This window comes from Salvelinus alpinus, chromosome 5 (assembly GCF_045679555.1).
Source record: "Salvelinus alpinus chromosome 5, SLU_Salpinus.1, whole genome shotgun sequence".
NCBI lineage: Eukaryota > Metazoa > Chordata > Actinopteri > Salmoniformes > Salmonidae > Salvelinus > Salvelinus alpinus.
In genome coordinates, this window is record NC_092090.1 from 25,320,038 (window position 1) to 25,340,807 (window position 20,770).

The 20,770-nt window shown below is 47.4% G+C and overlaps 1 protein-coding gene across 1 annotated transcript in view; it reads right to left on the reverse strand.

The window, feature by feature from the left end:
- Positions 1 to 20,770, reverse strand: part of LOC139575815 (talin-2-like) — a 130,882-nt gene that overhangs the window by 21,646 nt on the left and 88,466 nt on the right. Inside the window, exons 23-45 of the mRNA XM_071401144.1 lie at positions 20,632 to 20,745; positions 20,350 to 20,463; positions 19,961 to 20,095; positions 19,645 to 19,773; positions 19,418 to 19,520; positions 17,417 to 17,625; positions 14,666 to 14,785; positions 14,225 to 14,422; positions 12,993 to 13,132; positions 12,280 to 12,373; positions 11,876 to 11,965; positions 11,562 to 11,684; positions 11,070 to 11,213; positions 10,607 to 10,768; positions 10,373 to 10,513; positions 10,000 to 10,181; positions 9,552 to 9,684; positions 9,161 to 9,262; positions 8,818 to 8,988; positions 6,437 to 6,583; positions 5,480 to 5,581; positions 5,041 to 5,160; positions 4,659 to 4,805 (exon numbers count right to left, since the gene is read on the reverse strand). Coding sequence (XP_071257245.1) covers positions 4,659 to 4,805; positions 5,041 to 5,160; positions 5,480 to 5,581; positions 6,437 to 6,583; positions 8,818 to 8,988; positions 9,161 to 9,262; positions 9,552 to 9,684; positions 10,000 to 10,181; positions 10,373 to 10,513; positions 10,607 to 10,768; positions 11,070 to 11,213; positions 11,562 to 11,684; positions 11,876 to 11,965; positions 12,280 to 12,373; positions 12,993 to 13,132; positions 14,225 to 14,422; positions 14,666 to 14,785; positions 17,417 to 17,625; positions 19,418 to 19,520; positions 19,645 to 19,773; positions 19,961 to 20,095; positions 20,350 to 20,463; positions 20,632 to 20,745 — 3,120 coding nt within the window. The remainder of the gene's footprint in view (positions 1 to 4,658; positions 4,806 to 5,040; positions 5,161 to 5,479; positions 5,582 to 6,436; positions 6,584 to 8,817; positions 8,989 to 9,160; positions 9,263 to 9,551; positions 9,685 to 9,999; positions 10,182 to 10,372; positions 10,514 to 10,606; positions 10,769 to 11,069; positions 11,214 to 11,561; positions 11,685 to 11,875; positions 11,966 to 12,279; positions 12,374 to 12,992; positions 13,133 to 14,224; positions 14,423 to 14,665; positions 14,786 to 17,416; positions 17,626 to 19,417; positions 19,521 to 19,644; positions 19,774 to 19,960; positions 20,096 to 20,349; positions 20,464 to 20,631; positions 20,746 to 20,770) is intronic.

Here is a 20,770-nt window from a genome sequence, read left to right on the forward strand (position 1 = left end):
AGCCCCTTGAATTGAATTGAATTGAGAGCGAGCGACAGAGAGAGAGAGCGAGCGACAGAGAGAGAGAGAGCGACAGAGAGAGAGAGAGCGAGCGACAGAGAGAGAGAGAGCGAGCGACAGAGGGAGAGAGAGCGAGCGGCAGAGAGAGAGAGAGCGAGCGACAGAGAGAGAGCGCGCGACAGAGAGAGAGCGCGCGACAGAGTGAGAGCGAGCGACAGAGTGAGAGCGAGCGACAGAGTGAGAGCGAGCGACAGAGTGAGAGCGAGCGACAGAGTGAGAGCGAGCGACAGAGAGAGAGCGAGCGACAGAGAGAGAGCGAGCGACAGAGAGAGAGCGAGCGACAGAGAGAGAGCGAGCGACAGAGAGAGAGCGAGCGACAGAGAGAGAGCGAGCGACAGAGAGAGAGCGAGCGACAGAGAGAGAGCGAGCGAGCGACAGAGAGAGAGCGAGCGAGAGAGAGAGAGAGAGCGAGCGAGAGAGAGAGAGCGAGCGAGCGACAGAGAGAGAGCGAGCGAGCGACAGAGAGAGAGCGAGCGAGCGACAGAGAGAGAGCGAGCGAGCGACAGAGAGAGAGCGAGCGACAGAGAGAGAGCGAGCGAGCGACAGAGAGAGAGCGAGCGACAGAGTGAGAGCGAGCGCGACAGAGAGCGAGCGACAGAGTGAGAGCGAGAGCGACAGAGAGAGAGCGAGCGACAGAGAGAGAGAGAGCGAGCGAGAGAGAGAGAGAGAGAGAGAGCGACAGAGAGAGAGAGAGCGAGCGACAGAGAGAGAAAGAGCGAGCGACAGAGAGAGAGAGAGCGAGCGACAGAGAGAGAGCGAGCGACAGAGAGAGAGCGAGCGACAGAGAGAGAGCGAGCGACAGAGAGAGAGCGAGCGACAGAGAGAGAGAGAGCGAGCGACAGAGAGAGAGCGAGCGAGAGACAGAGAGAGAGCGAGCGAGAGACAGAGAGAGAGAGAGCGAGCGAGAGAGAGAGAGAGCGAGCGACAGAGAGAGAGCGAGCGACAGAGAGAGAGCGAGCGACAGAGAGAGAGCGAGCGAGCGACAGAGAGAGAGCGAGCGAGCGACAGAGAGAGAGCGAGCGAGAGACAGAGAGAGAGCGAGCGAGAGACAGAGAGAGAGCGAGCGAGAGACAGAGAGAGCGAGCGAGAGACAGAGAGAGAGCGAGCGAGAGACAGAGAGAGAGCGAGCGAGAGACAGAGAGAGAGCGAGCGAGCGAGAGACAGAGAGAGAGCGAGCGAGCGAGAGACAGAGAGAGAGCGAGCGAGCGAGAGACAGAGAGAGAGCGAGCGAGAGACAGAGAGAGAGCGAGCGAGCGAGCGAGAGACAGAGAGAGAGCGAGCGAGCGAGAGAGAGCGAGCGAGCGACAGAGAGAGAGCGAGCGAGCGAGCGACAGAGAGAGAGCGAGCGAGCGAGCGACAGAGAGAGAGCGAGCGAGAGACAGAGAGAGAGCGAGCGAGAGACAGAGAGAGAGCACACCAATGTAATGACCTGACTAGATCATAAATGAACAATTGTCCAGACAGAGGCTTGAGTTTGCGAATTGACGGTTTATTAAACCAACTTTACACAGGCTACTGTTTGGGCCGTAGCACACGCCAAAGAGATGACAGATAACCCACAAGCCAATCGTGACCTTCTCTTGTGAAGCCCAGACGTAAGAGCACACAAAAAACTATACATACCTCGGCCTAAACATCAGCACCACAGGTAGCTTCCACAGAGCTGTGAACGATCTGAGAGACAAGGCAAGAAGGGCCTTCTATGCCATCAAAAGGAACATAAATTTCAACATACCAATTAGGATCTGGCTAAAAATACTTGAATCAGTCATAGAGCCCATTGCCCTTTATGGTTGTGAGGTCTGGGGTCCGCTCACCAACCAAGATTTCACAAAATGGGACAAACACCAAATTGAGACTCTGCATGTAGAATTCTGCAAAAATATCCTCCGTGTACAACGTAGAACACCAAATAATGCATGCAGAGCAGAATTAGGCCTATACCCACTAATTATCAAAATCCAGAAAAGAGCCGTTAAATTCTACAAACACCTAAAAGGAAGCGATTCCCAAACCTTCCATAACAAAGCCATCACCTACAGAGAGATGAACCTGGAGAAGAGTCCCCTAAGCAAGCTGGTCCTAGGGCTCTGTTCACAAACACAAACACACCCCACAGAGCCCCAGGACAACAGCACAATTAGACCCAACCAAATCATGAGAAAACAAAAAGATAATTACTTGACACATTGGAAAGAATTAACAAAAAAACAGAGCAAACTAGAATGCTATTTGGCCCTAAACAGAGAGTACACAGTGGCAGAATACCTGACCACTGTGACTGACCCAAACTTAAGGAAAGCTTTGACTATGTACAGACTCAGTGAGCATAGCCTTGCTATTGAGAAAGGCCGCCGTAGGCAGACATGGCTCTCAAGAGAAGACAGGCTATGTGCACACCGCCCACAAAATGAGGTGGAAACTGAGCTGCACTTCCTAACCTCCTGCCCAATGTATGACCATATTAGAGAGACATATTTCCCTCAGATTACACAGATCCACAAAGAATTTGAAAACAAATCCAATTTTGATAAACTCCCATATCTACTCGGAGAAATTCCACAGTGTGCCATCACAGCAGCAAGATTTGTGACCTGTTGCCACAAGAAAAGGGCAACCAGTGAAGAACAAACACCATTGTAAATACAACCCATATTTATGCTTATTTATTTTAACTTGTGTGCTTTAACCATTTGTACATTGTTACAACACTGTGTATATATAATATAACATTTGTAATGTCTTTATTGTTTTGAAACTTCTGTATGTGTAATGTTTACTGTTAATTTGTATTGTTTATTTCACTTTTGTATAATATCTACCTCACTTGCTTTGGCAATGTTAACACATGTTTCCCATGCCAATAAAGCCCCTTGAATTGAATTGAATTGAGAGAGCGAGCGAGAGACAGAGAGAGAGCGAGCGAGAGACAGAGAGAGAGCGAGCGAGAGACAGAGAGAGAGCGAGCGACAGAGAGAGAGAGAGCGACAGAGAGAGAGAGAGCGAGCGACAGAGAGAGAGAGAGCGAGCGACAGAGAGAGAGAGAGCGAGCGACAGAGAGAGAGAGAGCGAGCGACAGAGAGAGAGAGAGCGAGCGACAGAGAGAGAGAGCGACAGAGAGAGAGAGAGCGAGCGACAGACAGAGAGAGAGCGAGCGACAGAGAGAGAGAGAGCGAGCGACAGAGAGAGAGAGAGCGAGCGACAGAGAGAGAGAGAGCGAGCGACAGAGAGAGAGAGAGCGAGCGACAGAGAGAGAGAGAGCGAGCTACAGAGAGAGAGAGAGCGAGCGACAGAGAGAGAGAGAGCGAGCGACAGAGAGAGAGAGAGCGAGCGACAGAGAGAGAGCGAGCGACAGAGAGAGAGCGAGCGACAGAGAGAGAGCGAGCGACAGAGAGAGAGCGAGCGACAGAGAGAGAGCGAGCGACAGAGAGAGAGCGAGCGACAGAGAGAGAGCGAGCGACAGAGAGCGCGAGCGACAGAGAGAGCGCGACAGAGAGAGCGCGACAGAGAGAGCGCGACAGAGAGAGCGCGACAGAGAGAGCGCGACAGAGAGAGCGCGACAGAGAGAGCGCGACAGAGAGAGCGCGACAGAGAGAGCGCGACAGAGAGAGCGCGAGCGACAGAGAGAGAGCGAGCGACAGAGAGAGAGAGCGAGCGACAGAGAGAGAGCGAGCGACAGAGAGAGAGCGAGCGAGAGACAGAGAGAGAGCGAGCGACAGAGAGAGAGAGAGCGAGCGACAGAGAGAGAGAGAGCGAGCGACAGAGAGAGAGAGAGCGAGCGACAGAGAGAGAGAGCGCGAGCGACAGAGAGAGAGCGAGCGACAGAGAGAGAGAGCGAGCGACAGAGAGAGAGAGCGAGCGACAGAGAGAGAGCGAGCGACAGAGAGAGAGCGAGCGACAGAGAGAGAGCGAGCGACAGACAGAGAGAGCGACAGACAGAGAGAGCGACAGAGAGACAGAGAGAGCGACAGAGAGAATATCTGTCCATTTCCCTACATGGAAATTTAAAGCAGAGCCAATCAAATTCTATCACATTCACACAAAGACTTTAGCAACGTCCTTGGAAAAGCATTCCTTCCGAAAAGGATGATCTGTGATAACAGCATAAAAGCAGAATACATAAAAGCAGAATATTGGCATATGTACCTTTACACTGCTCTTTGTTTTACATGTTTCACTGCATTAATTTAGTGCCAGTGGAATACTTATCATGTATTACTAAACAGGATTGACTGAGACCCTGGCTCTACCGGAGGCCTTAAAGTCAACTGTAATGGTGTTACACAAGTTTCTAAAGTACTACTAGACTAGACGTTACTTTAAAGTTGCAGTGGGGACCCGGTAGGCAGGCCAAGATATTATGATGTGGTAGTTTTCAGGTTACATTTCTATTTCAATTCAAGTGATGAATCAACATTCAATTCAACAACCGAAAATCGTATTTATTTTCAAAGATGATTTTTCTTTTCATTACTCAAATTCCAATGGACTTATTGAATTGATGAGAGTTGAAAAGGAATTGACCCCACATCAGGTGTATGGTAAACCAGGTATGTGACACCTTATTGGGATGGAAGACCTCTCCTACAGTACAGTACCTTCTCTGTGACGGTGCGGGCACACTCTATGAGCTCTCTCTTGGTGTAACTGTCTGACGGGGTGATCTGCAGCGCTCCAGCCTTCTGCACCAGGAAGATACAGCCGTGACCCAGCTCCTGGACACCAGCCTTGATCTGGAAACCAATCTGGAGGGAGACAGAACCAGCATAGAAGACACCAATCAACCCAAGACATAACTTAATGCTAACCTAATAAGGTGACAAAATAAAGATTTAATTGAATACTCTCTGGTTGTACATTTGAATCCAGGTTATCTGGAACCAGGTTTGTTGAGTAGAAAGCAGATTAGAGTGACGTAGTAGTCAAATTGGGACAATAGAGATGGGTGGATGGATGGGATTGACTGTAGTGATTGGATACCTCCTGGGGTTCTGCAGTGTGCGCGGCCAGACGTCCCTGCAGCGCCAGCTGGCTGTAGTCTGTGGTCACCCGAGAGGCCAGACCCCCCAGCTCCTCTGGACACGTCACAGACTTGGTCATCTAGAGGACAGAGAGACCAGTCAACATTAACACAAGACTTCCTGAATCCTTGAAAGGAATAGAGAAAACTATACAACACAGAGTCTGCTGGAGGAAGTTTGTGGATGACTTGTGGTCCACAGGAAGAAAAATGGGTTAAGTCCTGAAACAAGACGTTTGGATAATTCTTTCAAAGAATGTTGGCTATGTTACCGCAAAGCACTTTGTGACAAATGTTGTCGTAAAGAGGGCTTTATAAATACAATTATATTGATTGATCGCTCTTGAGATAAATTGTTAAACAAAAATAAATATGTATTTCCATCTGAATCTACTTTACCATTTCCTGGGCGGTGACCGCAATGGCATTGGAGTATTTCACCATGGTAGTCTGGTAGTCTACAAACGATCCTTCTGGTTCAGGAGAAGTCCCCTCGTCCAGCTGAGGAAAGGAAACAAACATAGAAAACCCTTACTCAACCAAAAATAAACCCTCAAAATAAACCCTTACTCAACCAAAAAAATACCATTCTACCCCCGCCAAAATCAAAAATCAACCCTTTTTCAACCAAACATACAAAACCTTATTCTAACTAAAAAACAAACCGTATTCAACCTGCATTATCAACTCCCTTGGCATACTGATCTGTTTTTACATACTTCCTTACTAACATCTTCCTGGCAAAGTATCCACCTTCATAATATGATCATGAATATGCACATTATCTCATTCCAATCCATCATTAGCCTATTAGTCTGTAAATATAGTCTCACTTATTAGACACCCGTCATTACTTCTTGAGAGAGAGATGCAACAAGCTGTTTCAACATTCGAGCCTTCTTCTTCCTACACAGCCAAAGATATTGATTCTTTACAATGCAACTGATAACCATAATGGCAAAAGCACTCTCTATCCCTCTCATTGCCAGTCTTACGACATGTTGACATGGAGCGGTGTTGCTGCATCTCCCATTCATCCTAGCCCCCCGTCACCCCCACTCATCCTGCCCCCCGTCACCCCCACTCAGCCTGCCCCCCGTCACCCCCACTCAGCCTGCCCCCCGTCACCCCCACTCAGCCTGCCCCCCGTCACCCCCACTCAGCCTGCCCCCGTCACCCCCACTCAGCCTGCCCCCCGTCACCCCCACACAGCCTGCCCCCCGTCACCCCCACACAGCCTGCCCATGGCCTCAATGGAATCCACCATGCCCCCCACACCCCACTCATCCTGCCCCCCACACCCCACTCATCCTGCCCCCCACACCCCACTCATCCTGCCCCGTCACCCCCACTCACCCTGCCCATGGCCTCAGCGATGGAGTCCACCATGGCGCCCACCATACCCCCTTCGCTGGCGGCCTCGTTCAGGGTCACCATAATGTCATCCACCGCCTCCCTCATCAGCTGAGCTGCCTCCGCTATGGCATCATGGGTATGGGACGCCTTCATACAGACAGAGATACATACAGTTGAAGTCTGAAGTTTACGTACACTTATGTTGGAGTCTTTAAAACTCATTTTTCAACCACTCCACAAATTTCTTGTTAACAAACTATAGTTTTGGCAAGTCGGTTAGGACATCGACTTTGTGCATGACAAGTAATTTTTCCAACAATTGTTTACAGACAGATTATTTCACTTATAATTCACTGTAATTCAAAATTCCAGTGGGTCAGAAGTTTACATACACTAAGTTGACTGTGCCTTTAAACAGCATGGAAAATTCCAGAAAATTATGTCATTGCTTTAGAAGCTTCTGATAGGCTAATTTACATTATTTGAGTCAATTGGAAGTGTACCTGTGGATGTATTTCAAGGCCTACCTTCAAACTCAGTGTATCTTTGCTTGACATCATGGGAAACTCTAAAGAAATCAGCCAAGACCTCAGAAAAAAAATTGTAGACCTCCACAAGTCTGGTTCATCCTTGAGAGCAATTTCCAAACGCCTGAAGGTACCACGTTCATCTCTACAAACAATAGTACGCAAGTATAAACACCATGGGACCACGCAGGAAGGATATGCGTTCTGTCTCCTAGAGATGAATGTACTTTGGTATGAAGTGCAAATCAATCCCAGAACAACAGTAAAGGATTTTGTGAAGATGCTGGAGGAAACAGGTACAAAAGTATCTATTTCCACAGTAAAACGAGTCCTATATCGACATAACCTGAAAGACAGCTCAGCAAGGAAGAAACCACTGCTCCAAAACCGCCATAAAAAAGCCAGACTACGGTTTGCAACTGCACATGGGGACAAAGATCGTACTTTTTGGAGAAATGTCCTCTGGTCTGATGAAACAAAAATAGAACTGCTTGGCCCTAATGACCATCAATATGTTTGGAGGAAAAAGGGGGTGGCTTGCAAGCTGAAGAACACCATCCCAACCGTGAAGCACGGGGGTGGCAGAATCATGTTGTGGGGATGCTTTGCTGCAGGAGGGACTGGTGCACTTCACAAAATATATGGCATCATGAGGGAGGAAAATTGTGGATATATTGAAGCAACATCTCAAGACATCAGTCAGGAAGTTAAAGCTTGGTCGCAAATGGGTCTTCCAAATGGACAATGACCCCAAGCATACTTCCAAAGTTGTGGCAAAATGGCTTAAGGACAACAAAGTCAAGGTATTGGAGTGGCCATCACAAAGCCCTGACCTCAGTCCCATAGAAAATGTGTGTACAGAACTGAAAAAGCGTGTGCGAGCAAGGAGGCCTACAAACCTGACTCAGTTACACCAGCTCTGTCAGGAGGAATGGGACAAAATTCACTCAACTTATTGTGGGAAGCTTGTGGAAGGCTACCCGAAACTTTGACCCAAGTTAAACAATTTAAAGGCAATGCTACCAAATACTAATTGAATGCATGTAAGAAATAAAAGCTTAAATAAATTCTCTACTATTATTCTGACATTTCACATTCTTAAAATAAAGTGGTGATCCTAACTGACCTAAAACAGGGAAGTTTTACGAGGATTAAATGTCAGGAATTGTGAAAAACTGAGTTTAAATGTATTTGGATAAGGTGTATGTAAACTTCCAACTTCAACTGTATATGTTAGACTCCTAGTCTCTTCACTTCCTAAGTTAAACTTAGAAAAGTGCATCTATTAGTTATTGTTCAAACAACATACGTATTAGTTAATAGCAACTGTATAGGTTATATTGCATAATCCATAAAGATGAGGTGGAGTTTCCCCCTTGTGTTATAAAGCACTTTGAGTGATTTATAAATCCAATCAATTGAAGTTGCTGTAAAGTGCAATGATGGTAGGCTTTAGATAGAGTTTTTTCAAAGACCCAAAGTCCTGTTAAACTGTGAGGGTTCACCCTGGGGTAGGGTTGGGCCATGTATCCTATTTTAAGGTATGGATCCACATACCCGTATGGATTTTTACAAAAGGTCTATGACGATATGCTGATACAGTGCTAAATACATGGAAAGTTGGATAACTTCACTGTCAGTTTTGTCCTAGTTGAGTATAAAACAAATATAATGTAAAAATCCCATTAAAAACACTTATAATTCATTTTTGCCATCCCAGGGGCATGCACTACTCATAAAACAGGTTTAGAACTTGTATTATTCAGATACTTCAACATACCGTCAAATACTGACATAAATTAGAAAAATATTGTAACATGATATTTTGGCCCTATCGCCCATATTTCTCCATACCCTGGGGTTTCCTCCTCCCTCCTTGGCTGCGTAGATCATCTGCAGGGCGGACTCTGCCAGGGTCTTAGTCTGGTCCAGGAAGGCCATCTGCTGCTGGTGGTCCTGCAGCTTGGACGCCACGCCCACCGACGCCCTGATCAGAGGCTCATAGTAGCCCGCCAGCTGGGTCACCTGGGATGGAAAGGGGTCAAGGGTCAGAGGTTAATGTGTCAGACTGATTATTGTTACGTTCCAGATCGTCATAAAAAAAAATTAAAAAAAACATGGAACGTAGCTATTGACTGCACCTGACAGGTGATATAGACCTAGTATTGGTAACAGTGATGATGCTGCAACTAGTTACCTTGTGTCCTAGTTGGGCAGCTTCCCCTCTGGCGGCTGTAGATATTGGGTCGATTAGGTATCCAATCTCTTGCACTGTGGACGTCAGCTGCTCTTGCAAGGCCTGATGGGATTGATCAGAGTAAAATAATTTCAACATTGGTCATTATGCAAGGCATGTTGTGGTTGTGTGGCAATTCTGACGCTCCCTGTCCAAACTGCTTTTAACTTAATTCAAATGGCAGTTGGTCTCAATTAGCAGTAGACCTGATCAAGGATCTGTTGCCCACTAACGGACAGAGAGATTGAGAGAGATGGGTAAAGGGAGAGAAGGATGGATAGAGAGAGAATGAGATGGGGGGGGGTTGCCTGTGGGTCAGCAGAGCGTGTAGTGTCTCATTAACGATCATTACCTCCAGTGAGATGTCATCCCTTCTGGCCAGGTTCTGGCTGACTGCGGCTAGCGAGGCCTGCTCAATGTTCCGGATACATCTGTTGATGTTATCTATGGAGTAGTCACACTCCCTCTGGCCTGGAGCCTTGTCCCTGAGAGGCGGAGAGAGAAATAGAGAGGGTAGAGAGGGAAAGAGGATGAAATAAATAAAAAGAGCATGTTTATTTATGTCAGCTAGCAGGCATCCAACAGGATCAGAGATATCTGGAGAGATGGTGAATTCTAACAAACCATGAGTAAGCCGATCAACAGCCTTGAGCCAAATCAGCCAATCAGAGATCAAGGATGTACATTATGGTCTTGTCCAACCTCTGAAGGTTATTATAACTGCTTATCATAACTTAATGAGTTATAACAGCTGTCCATGTCCAGGCCAGTAAGAAGTGCAGTGCTGTTACTGTGCTAACCTGATGGCCGTGATGAGACCTTTGATGGAGTCGGACACAGTCCGAGAGTGGCCAGCCAGGACCGACCAGGTGGGTGGATCTTTGGGGTTAATAACCAGTGAACGTGCAGTCTTCAGCAGGTGGGTGGAGCTGTCCAGCATGGAGCGAGCTGATTGGAGGATGGGCTCCTGAGCAGCAGAGCCCTGCACATAAACAAACGAATGAAAGATGAGCATCTCCATGACAACCATTACAAATAAACTGTTTAACGTAAACGTTTTCTACACCCACAATGTCATTGCAGTTGCTCTCAGACATCAAAATAAGGTTTCAACTTTCACACAAGTTGAACGGAGCACCATGTTTAGAAATGGCCAGAAGTGTGTAGTCGTACCTCATTGCTGATCTGAGCAGGGACGCTAGCGAACTCTGGATTAGACGCAAACGCTGTGAGGTTCTCAACAGCCTCTATGAGTGGAGCTGTGGCCACCAGACACGTGTTCCTATTCTCCTGAGAGAAATCACCATCCAGAGCCTAGAGAGAAAGAAATGGAGAAACCCAGGTCAATATACACATAATGGGCCAGTTTATCAGTTCAAAAAACCTCATTGGAGTCTGCAGTCTTACCTTTATAGTTTTGACCAGGTTGGCTGTGCTGTTGGCCACCTCCTTGGCAGATTGGACAAAGTGTCTCTTGGCTGTGGGGTTGGCTGTCTTGGAGGAGGCCAGGCGACAGGCGTTGCAAAGAGCTGATGTGTGCTTTGCTACGATGGTGGCAGACGACAGCACCTGAAAACACCCACCATAACAGTCTCAGAAAGCCATACCCTAAATGGGAACATTGGTACGTGGTGGGAGGCAACCCGGATGTCTAGACAGATGAACCATAACACGTCAGATGAAGGACGACAACAAACAAATCAGCAGCTCGGGATTTTTCTAAAGTAGATCACAAGAGATAAACATGACAAAGGGAACAGCTGATGGCTCATAAACATCTCATTTCAATAGACTCTTCAAATCAACCCAAGGTGACTAGTTAGTAAACAAATAAAACCAAACAAACCTGTGTTATTATGTCCCAACTGACCTGTGAGGGGCTGCTGTCCGGATCCACCAGGTTCTGACAGGCCATCTGGATCGCCTGATTGGCTCGTGCAAATTGGATGGCGTCGACCAACCCCTGACGCCCTGCCTGACTGTTGGGGTCAGACACGCCCACCAGGTAGGAGGCCTGAGGAGAGAGAACAGGAGGAGAGACATCAACATACTGTAGAACCAGACGTGGCTCTCATAGTAGCAGAAAACAGGTAGGCTACAATGTTAGCAGCTTAAATAGCAGCTTTTTACTGAACACAGCATCTGGTCTACACACAGATGGACAGAGCCTACTCATGTGTGGTATATTGATGTAGTAAGGGAAAACCCAGACATGGTCAGTAGTGGAAAAACAGAAGTCCACACTACTCTCTTTCTACACTAGCACAACACTCCCTAGCTCAAGCAGAGCACACATAGGGTGCTCACATATTCACACAGTATGACACACAGTATGTCTGGTAGGTTCGTAGCATGTCCTAACCTGTCCTGCAGCCTCAGTGAGCCCACACAGGGCCTTGGAGGCCAGTCCCACACAGCCCCCAAACGCTGGCACATCCCCGGTTTTACAGTTCTGAGAAATGCCAGCCATGGACTCTCCCAGGACCTGAAAGAACAGGGGGAACAGAGGAAAAGAGCAGAAGGGAGGGATTAAGCTGTAGCATTCCTCAGCCAGGCAGGTCACCGCTCTCTCTCTGCTCTCCCTCCCATCTCTCCATCTCTACTCGTTTCCATCTGTCTGGAGGTTGTGGTTATGCTTGCTCTTTCAGCAGCGCTCAGGGTCATGGCCCTCCCTACCTTGGAGTTCTCCATGACGCTCTCGATGCAGTGGAAGTAGGAGAGGTTGCTGACTGGCTCGTTGGGGCTGGCTAGCATTCCTTTCACCGCCTGAGAGGAGAGGGAAAACATCTTAACATCTAGAACGGAACCTGCTAATTTAACTAAAACCAAAGAAACCCATTACAGATACAACTTACAACTCAATATTCTCCTAGAGCACTCCCATAATCTATACATTTAACATAACCCACTTTAATGATGCTACTATCCAATCTCTCATAACAACAAAGGCTGCTACAGATGACACTGCTTTTACTAACACCCTTACTGCTCCATCTAACACTCCTGCTACCACCACTATGACTGCAGCTGTTATCAGTAAAGCTAATGTTATTGATGTAAGCTGTTGATGTTGATGGTACCTCCAGCTCTCGTAGGGCATTGTCACACTCCTTCTGTCCCGGGGCCTGCTGTGTGGCCAGTGTGATTAGCTGGTTAATGCTCTCTGTCACTGCTCTGAAACACAGGATGGGAGGGAGAGGAGTGAGAGAGGGGAGAGCCCGAGAGAGAGAGCCCGAGAGAAGTTAAAAATGAGAGGCACTTAGTCCAGCGTTCAGCTCCATTACACAAACACAAGGTCCCAGGCTCCATTGGTTCCAAATCTAATATTGTGCTCTGGGTCCCTCTGATCTCCCCCCCCCTCCTCCTCCTCCCTCTCTCTTTTTTCAGCAGAATTCCAGCAGGCTTCAGTGAGCCAGTCAGACATTTCAGTCACACACCTCCCTCTTAACCTTCCAATTACCAGACAGGAAATTAACAGCCTCCACAAGCCTGAAGGGAGACAGCACTTCATCTACCACCTAGGAGGACATTTCTGCTGTGAAGTGGAGCTACACTGGAGGTGTGAGATTGAGAAGTGCATGTGTGTCACATCAAAAGCCTTGTCCCTTCCTAAGGCACAGTGAAACCTCCCATTGCTTTGGCCCTGGCATAAGCGTATTGTAACACATTGCAAAAGTTGAATGAACTGTGGGTGGAAAATCTCCTGTTCTAAATCCAACATGACATAATAAATAACCAATCAACAGGTGTGGTATTGTGAGAGCCCACATAGAGGGTAGTGTATGGTAGGTACCTTGCAGCAGCAGCCAGAAGGTTCTTGGCGTTAGCTGCCCCAGGGTCTACAGACAGAGACTTGGCTGCCAGGAGCAGCTTGCTGGAAGCCATGGAGATGTTCTTCAGGTTACCTATCACCTGGATCTGCTCATCTTTCCTCTACAACATCCACAGCACAATCACCAGTTATTACAAGTCATTAACACTAGTTGTAAATCAATCATATACAAAAGTCATACAGAAAGGGCATGAAATGTTGCTAGTCATTTAGAGAGTCTAAATGAACCCAAATCTGCCTAGTAACTGATCCCCTCAGAGCGATGACACGGCTATATAGTGCTAATCAACGCTGAATGTAACCTTTATTTAACTAGGTAAGCCAGTTAAGAACAAATTATTTAAAATGACGGCCTACAATGGCCAAACCCAGACGACGCTGAGCCAATTGGGACTCCAATTGGCCCAGACTCACAATTGGAATCGAACCAGGGTCTGTAGTGATGCTTCTAGCACTGAGATGCAGTGCCTTAGACCGCTGCACCACTCGGGAGCCCTGTGCAACTGACTATCCCTGGTCCACCTTTCCATCAGTCAGATGAATAGGAGAATGGAATGGTTTTCTAGCTGCACCATGCTTAACATGTCTATTGTTCCCCTCAAACTCTGTTCTAAACAAAGACTCTATGGTTACAACTCTGCTGCTGGCAGTTCCTGCAGTCACCTGGGTCTGATTTGGTAATCAGTGTCATGCCATTAAGATTTCCTCCTTCCTTATCAGCAAGGCAGCCCGGAAAAGACCTTCAACTGTCATCTTATTTAGACTACATTTAACAGACCGCCGCTCTGAGGCAATTCAATTGAATATTCCGTATCTATAAGGAAAGTTAATCAACAAATAGATTGACTGATGGTTGGCCAAGCTATGACTTTTTAAGGCCAATTGGTCAACTTCTCCTCCTCTATTTTCCATCAAATCAGCTTTGATAAATTATACAGTTGGTTCTTATGTCCAAAAGGTGATGAAGAGGCTTACGTAAATAAATTAGTCACTAAAACAGTCACATCCAGTATGGTGCCTCGTTTGTGTTCATTAGGCACGAAACAAAACAACAAAAGTGCGTGGAACGGGGAGGCACTATGTGAACTTGTCAGTAAGAAATGTTCATTATGGTTTCCATTGCTATGGTATGGCGTGCCCTAATGAACACGTTCCAGGTTCAGTACCACACAGACAGACCACTGTGACTGCACCTGAGTGTGCCCAGACATCTCAATGCCGGCGTCCAAGAACTCATCAAAGTCTTCGCTGAACTTCCCAGATGCGTCTGCGAGCTGGGTGCTGGAGCCGCGGGAGGCATGGACCACGTCTCCTGCTGATTGGTTCAGATCTGCTGCGGTCTGGTTCAGCTCGCTCTGGGCCTCCTGGAACGACCTGGTGGATGGAGGGAGCTACAGAGAAAGAGAAAGATAAGAGATAGAGAAATACAGAGAGACAACAAAGACAGCCATAGCGAGTCAGTGTTTAGGTTGTGGTGCAATACATGTAAGTTTGGTTTAAAAACATTAGATAAGTGTTTGACCTAGCGGCAGTTTTAAATCAATAAACGGGTGATTAACTCAGGGGTAATCAGTGGCTTCACGTGAATGTTTTTTCAATAAAGTAACCTTTACTTAAGGAAGTGTAGAACTTACCGTTTCTCCCAGCAGTTTCTTGCTGGCCTCTCCAATGCTCCTGAGGGCCATGTCCACATCCTTCTGGCCAGGCAGGCAGTTGACACAGTTATTCAGAGAGTGGGACACAGCCCTGGCCACCTGAAGCAGAGAGAACAGGTGTGTGTGAGCACAGGTGTGCGTGTGTGAGCGTGCCTGCGTGTGTGATCATTCATGCGTGAACGGAGGTGTTTTCCACAGTAGTGATGTTGCTGAGCTGCAATCACAATCTTAAAATGCTAATGAGCCAAGAAGCATAGCGGAGTAATTGATGTTCCTAATTTGCACTTCTGTTTCCAACAGAACATATGCCAACCAATATGTCTGTGTCCCTGTGGGGCCTAGCAACAGAACAGGAGTCGTGCTGCTGAAAGGATTACTGAATGCTCAACTAGGACTACCTGAAAAGATAAGAGACAATTGAAGCCTTTTATTTGGTAAGATTTAAAAGAGATCATCATCCAAAGAGGAATTCAAAGACTTTCATCGGATTCCATTCAAAAACAAAGGGATCTTCGACACCATGTAAAATGGGTCCTATTTCTCTCTCATTTGCAAAGGAACAGAACAAGCACCACAATACTATGTCCCATCTGTTCCTTTATCTGCAGAAGCATCGATAGATGCATCCTTTATTCATCTGGTGGGAAGGTTATATGGGGAGGACCAGGCATTAATAATTGATGTGTGCATAAAGCTGTGCATCTCCTGCTACAGCAGGCGGAGGATCAACACCTCACTGTGTTTGACAGGTGATCAGTGTTTTGTTCAGCTGGGCTGATAAAATGTGAACTATTATTTGTCTATGAAAAGTTATTTTATTATTCACAACCAGGTACTGTAGTTGTGAGAAGTGATCTGTGGAAGCTCTACAATAAAAATATTTGCCTCTCATTTGACCTTCACTGTAACACAAGCCAAAACTTTCTGAATAAAAGTGGTGATATTAAAACACTAGTAGCATTTGGTTGTCTAAGAGTACCAACCACAGTCCACTCCATTCAGACAGAGGACAATTATACTGAACAGATGGAAAATATGGACGTTAGCAGAGCCATATACAGCTGAAGTCGGAAGTTTACATACACCTTAGCCAAATACATTTAAACTCAGTTTTTCACAATTCCTGACAAAATGTCCCTGTTTTAGGTCAGTTAGGATCACCACTTTATTTTAAGAATGTGAAATGTCAGAATAATAGGAGAGAATTTATTTCAGCTTTTATTTCTTTCATCACATTCCCAGTGGGTCAGAAGTTTACATACACTCAATTAGTATTTGGTAGCATTGCCTTTAAATTGTTTAACTTGGGTCAAACATTTCGGGTAGCCTTTCACAAGCTTCCCACAATAAGTTGGGTGAATTTTGGCCCATTCCTCCTGACAGAGCTAGTGTAACTGAGTCTGGTTTGTAGGCCTCCTTGCTCACACACGCTTTTTCAGTTCTGTCCACAAATGTTCTATGTGATTGAGGTCAGGGCTTTGTGATGGCCACTCCAAAAACTTGACTTTGTTGTCCTTAAGCCATTTTGCCACAACTTTGGAAGTATGCTTGGGGTCATTGTCCATTTGGAAGACCCGTTTGCAACCAAGCTTTAACTTCCTGACTGATGTTGCTTCAATATATCCACAATTTTCCTCCCTTATGATGCCATCTATTTTGTGAAGTGCACCAGTCCCTCCGGCAGCAAAGCACCCACACAACATCATGCTGCCACCCCCGTGCTTCACGGTTGGGATGGTGTTCTTCAGCTTGCAAGCATCCCCCTTTTTCCTCCAAACATAACGATGGTCATTATGGCCAAACTGTTCTGTTTTTGTTTCATCAGACCAGAGGACATTTCTCCGAAAAGTACAATCTTTGTCCCCATGTGCAGTTGCAAACCGTAGTCTAGCTTTTTTATGGCGGTTTTGGAGCAGTGGCTTCTTCCTTGCTGAGTGGCCTTTCAGGTTATGTTGATATAGGACTCGTTTTACTGTGGATATAGATACTTTTGTACCCGTTTCCTCCAGCAAGGTCCTTTGCTGTTGTTCTGGGATTGATTTGCACTTTTCGCACCAAAGTACGTTAATCTCTAGGAGACAGAGAGACAGCTCCTTCCTGAGCGGTATGACGGCTGCGTGGTCCCATGGTGTTTATACTTGTGTACTATTGTTTGTACAGATGAACGTGGTACCTTCAGGCGTTTGGAAATTGCTCCCAAGGATGAACCGGACTTGTGGAGGTCTACAATTGTTTTCTGAGGTCTTGGCTGATTTCTTTTGATTTTCCCATGATGTCAAGCAAAGAGGCACTGAGTTTGAAGGTAGGCCTTGAAATACCTACACAGGTACACCTCCAATTGACTCAAATAATGTTAATTAGTCTATCAGAAGCTTCTAAAGCCATGAAATCATTTTCTGGAATTTTCCAAGCTGTTTAAAGTCACAGTCAACTTAGTGTATGTAATCTTCTGACCCATTGGAATTGTGATACAGTGAATTATAAGTTAAATAATCTGTCTGTAAACAATTGTTGTAAAAATTACTTGTGTCATGCACAAAGTAGATGTTCTAACCGACTTGTCAAAACTACAGTTTGTTAACAAGAAATTTGTGGAGTGACTCCAACCTAAGTGTATGTAAACTTCTGACTTCAACTGTACATACACATAGCAGAGCCTTTTATAGAGATATACAGTAGCTTCATCCCTATATGGCTCTGCACGTTATTGTACTGAAGTCCCCTCCTCACCTGGGCTAGCCTCTGCTGGCTCTCTGCGTCACCGGGAGAGACCAGGGCCTGCTTGGCCTCATGGATCAGCATGGCCGAGCCTTCCATAACATCACAGGCTGAATCCAACATGGACGCCGCTGCCTGAGGGTTGGTGGTAGAGGCTGCCACGCCCCGCGCTGCCTGGGCTAGAGTCTTCAGGGCCTGGGCTGTCTCTCTGGCTGCTAACCCTGGAGGCAAATATACAAATGGTGAGTAGGGTTTGGAATGTTACAAATAAAGAAGAGTTATTACAGAAGTAGCAGAAGTAGCTCTCCACTGCCGCACGGAAAGCGCCCTCTCCACTGCCGCACGGAAAGCGCCCTCTCCACTGCCGCACGGAAAGCGCCCTCTCCACTGCCGCACGGAAAGCGCCCTCTCCACTGCCGCACGGAAAGCGCCCTCTCCACTGCCGCACGGAAAGCGCCCTCTCCACTGCCGCACGGAAAGCGCCCTCTCCACTGCCGCACGGAAAGCGCCCTCTCCACTGCCGCACGGAAAGCGCCCTCTCCACTGCCGCACGGAAAGCGCCCTCTCCACTGCCGCACGGAAAGCGCCCTCTCCACTGCCGCACGGAAAGCGCCCTCTCCACTGCCGCACGGAAAGCGCCCTCTCCACTGCCGCACGGAAAGCGCCCTCTCCACTGCCGCACGGAAAGCGCCCTCTCCACTGCCGCACGGAAAGCGCCCTCTCCACTGCCGCACGGAAAGCGCCCTCTCCACTGCCGCACGGAAAGCGCCCTCTCCACTGCCGCACGGAAAGCGCCCTCTCCACTGCCGCACGGAAAGCGCCCTCTCCACTGCCGCACGGAAAGCGCCCTCTCCACTGCCGCACGGGAAAGCGCCCTCTCCACTGCCGCACGGGAAAGCGCCCTCTCCACTGCCGCGCGGGAAAGCGCCCTCTCCACTGCCGCGCGGGAAAGCGCCCTCTCCACTGCCGCACGGCAAGCGCCCTCTCCACTGCCGCACGGCAAGCGCCCTCTCCACTGCCGCACGGCAAGCGCCCTCTCCACTGCCGCACGGCAAGCGCCCTCTCCACTGCCGCACGGCAAGCGCTCTCTCCACTGCCGCACGGCAAGCGCCCTCTCCACTGCCGCACGGCAAGCGGTACCGATGCACCAAGTCTGGAACCAACAGGACCCCAAACAGCTTCTACTCCCAAGCCATTAGACTACTAAATAGTTAACCAAATAGCTACCCAGACTATCTGCATTGACCCTCTTTGCACTAACTCGTACCTCTGGACATCGACTCGGTACTGGTACCCGTGTATAATGCCAAGTTATCGTTACTCATTGTGTATTTATTCCTTGTGTTCTTATTTTTTTCTATATTTTTCTCTCTGCATTGTTGGGAAGGGCCCATAAGTAAACATTTCACTGTCAGTCTACACCTGTTGTTTACCAAGCATGTGACAAATAAAATGAAAAAAATTATGAAAAGGACTGTTTGCATTCAGATGTGTCAAACATCCAAATACATTCAGAAGATTGAATTAAGGCTTAATAAATGCATGGTTATGACCTCCGATATCCATAGCCCTCTCACGTTGACAGTGTGCTATACCAGGTAGCGAGAGCCTCTGGTTTAGTTTCATAACGTCTAAACCACTGACTGCCTCAACAAGGGAATGCAACATTTCAGCATCAACACAACACATTGGGGAGGAATCTAGTAAATTGAATCAGCTTGCATTACCCCATTCATCTAGACAAGATTACTGAAGGAATGTCACATCTATTGAAGTAGGGGAAGGATTTCTTCTGTTTTAGTCTTTGTGCTACTTTTCAGAGAGTAAAGGTTGAAACTAATTTACTATTGACCTTGAAGCATCAAATATGTTGACGCTTTCAGTAGTAACAGTAAAATCTGTACTCAAAAGTGAAATATACTATTATAGACACATCCTGGTGGTGCTATGGAGTTTGTTATTTAGTGGTATTGCTCTAAGTAGAATAGGAGCCCCAGGGCAGTAGTACAGTACCTGTGTAGTGTTCATTGCCCTGTGCAGCACAGGTGAGCAGCTGAGCCATGGAGGATCCCACAGACTTTGAGGTGCTGCCCAGATCCTGAGCACACTTCTCCAACTGCAGAGAGAACAGCCCACAGTACATCAGACACCCAGACAAACAGACTCAGCAATGGATGAAAGAGTAATCACTAGAAGTAATGAGAGACGTTGATTAATTCAATGAATCAGATTTCCCTGACCGATTCTCCAGGTAGTGGTTTCAGCTGCATGTCTATGGTAGCCATCTTGGCGTCTTGGAGCTCAGTCTTCAGAGTCTGGACGGCTGTGAGAGCTGAGTGGATCTCCATGGGGCCGCAGGCTTCGTGGGCCTAAAGAGCACAGGGAGAGAGCAGACCATTGAATTAGTCATTCTAGACTGACAGCTTTTAACCCATCTGAGCTGGTATTTAGTGCCATAGTCTATCAGAAGCTGGCTAGTCCTAACAGGGGATAGGTACCCTCACAAAGTGACAGAGGTGAGCGACAGGTATGACTTAAGTGTGTGTGTGTATGTACCTTCTGTGCTGCGGTTCTGAGCTCTGCCAGGCTGGTGGCCAGGTTCTTGGCACACTGACCCAGCTGCATAGCAGCGGCCTGGTTCATCACCGTGGGAACAGACGACTTCGCTGATGTCACCATCTTACTGCCAGGCTGTCATGAGAGAAACAGGAAACAGAAAAATGTCAAATTCATCCCAAGAAGATGTTTGGTACCAGAGAATAGATGTCTTTCTTAGAATCTATTATGACTACAAAACCCAGCCTTGCCCAAGTATTAGACATCAATAAGATATCTTTAGAAGCTTTCAAGCACACACACACATATATCAGCACTGTACAATATATTGAGATCCCTTCATTCAATATGTGGTGAGATTAGGAGCCAGACTGGCACTGGGGGTGTACCTGTAGGAAGTTCTGGCTGGTGATGATGAGGGCTAGCTGGGTAGTGAGGTCTTCAGGCTGGGCCTGGCTGCCCCTTACCCCCTGGACCAGCCGGGGAATGTGGTCTGCCATGGCCTAGTGAGCCGCACACATACATAAACAGTAGACACACATACAGTATTCAACCACAGTTTCTATATAGCTGTAGCACCATTATAGCTGTTTAACTACAGTAGGCATACACAGTGTTCAATGCAAGGAACTGGCGATGTCCCCTGACATTAAGAGACTTATCCCCAGTACCTTGCAGCTCTGCACCAATTGCTGGTGAGCAGCGGTGTTCTTGTTGGAGGCTGCTGCATTCTGGGAGGCAGCGATGGTCTGGGTGGCTGCAGCTGCAGCTTGCTTGGCGGCATTCTGTTGGAATGTCACACACGTCAGG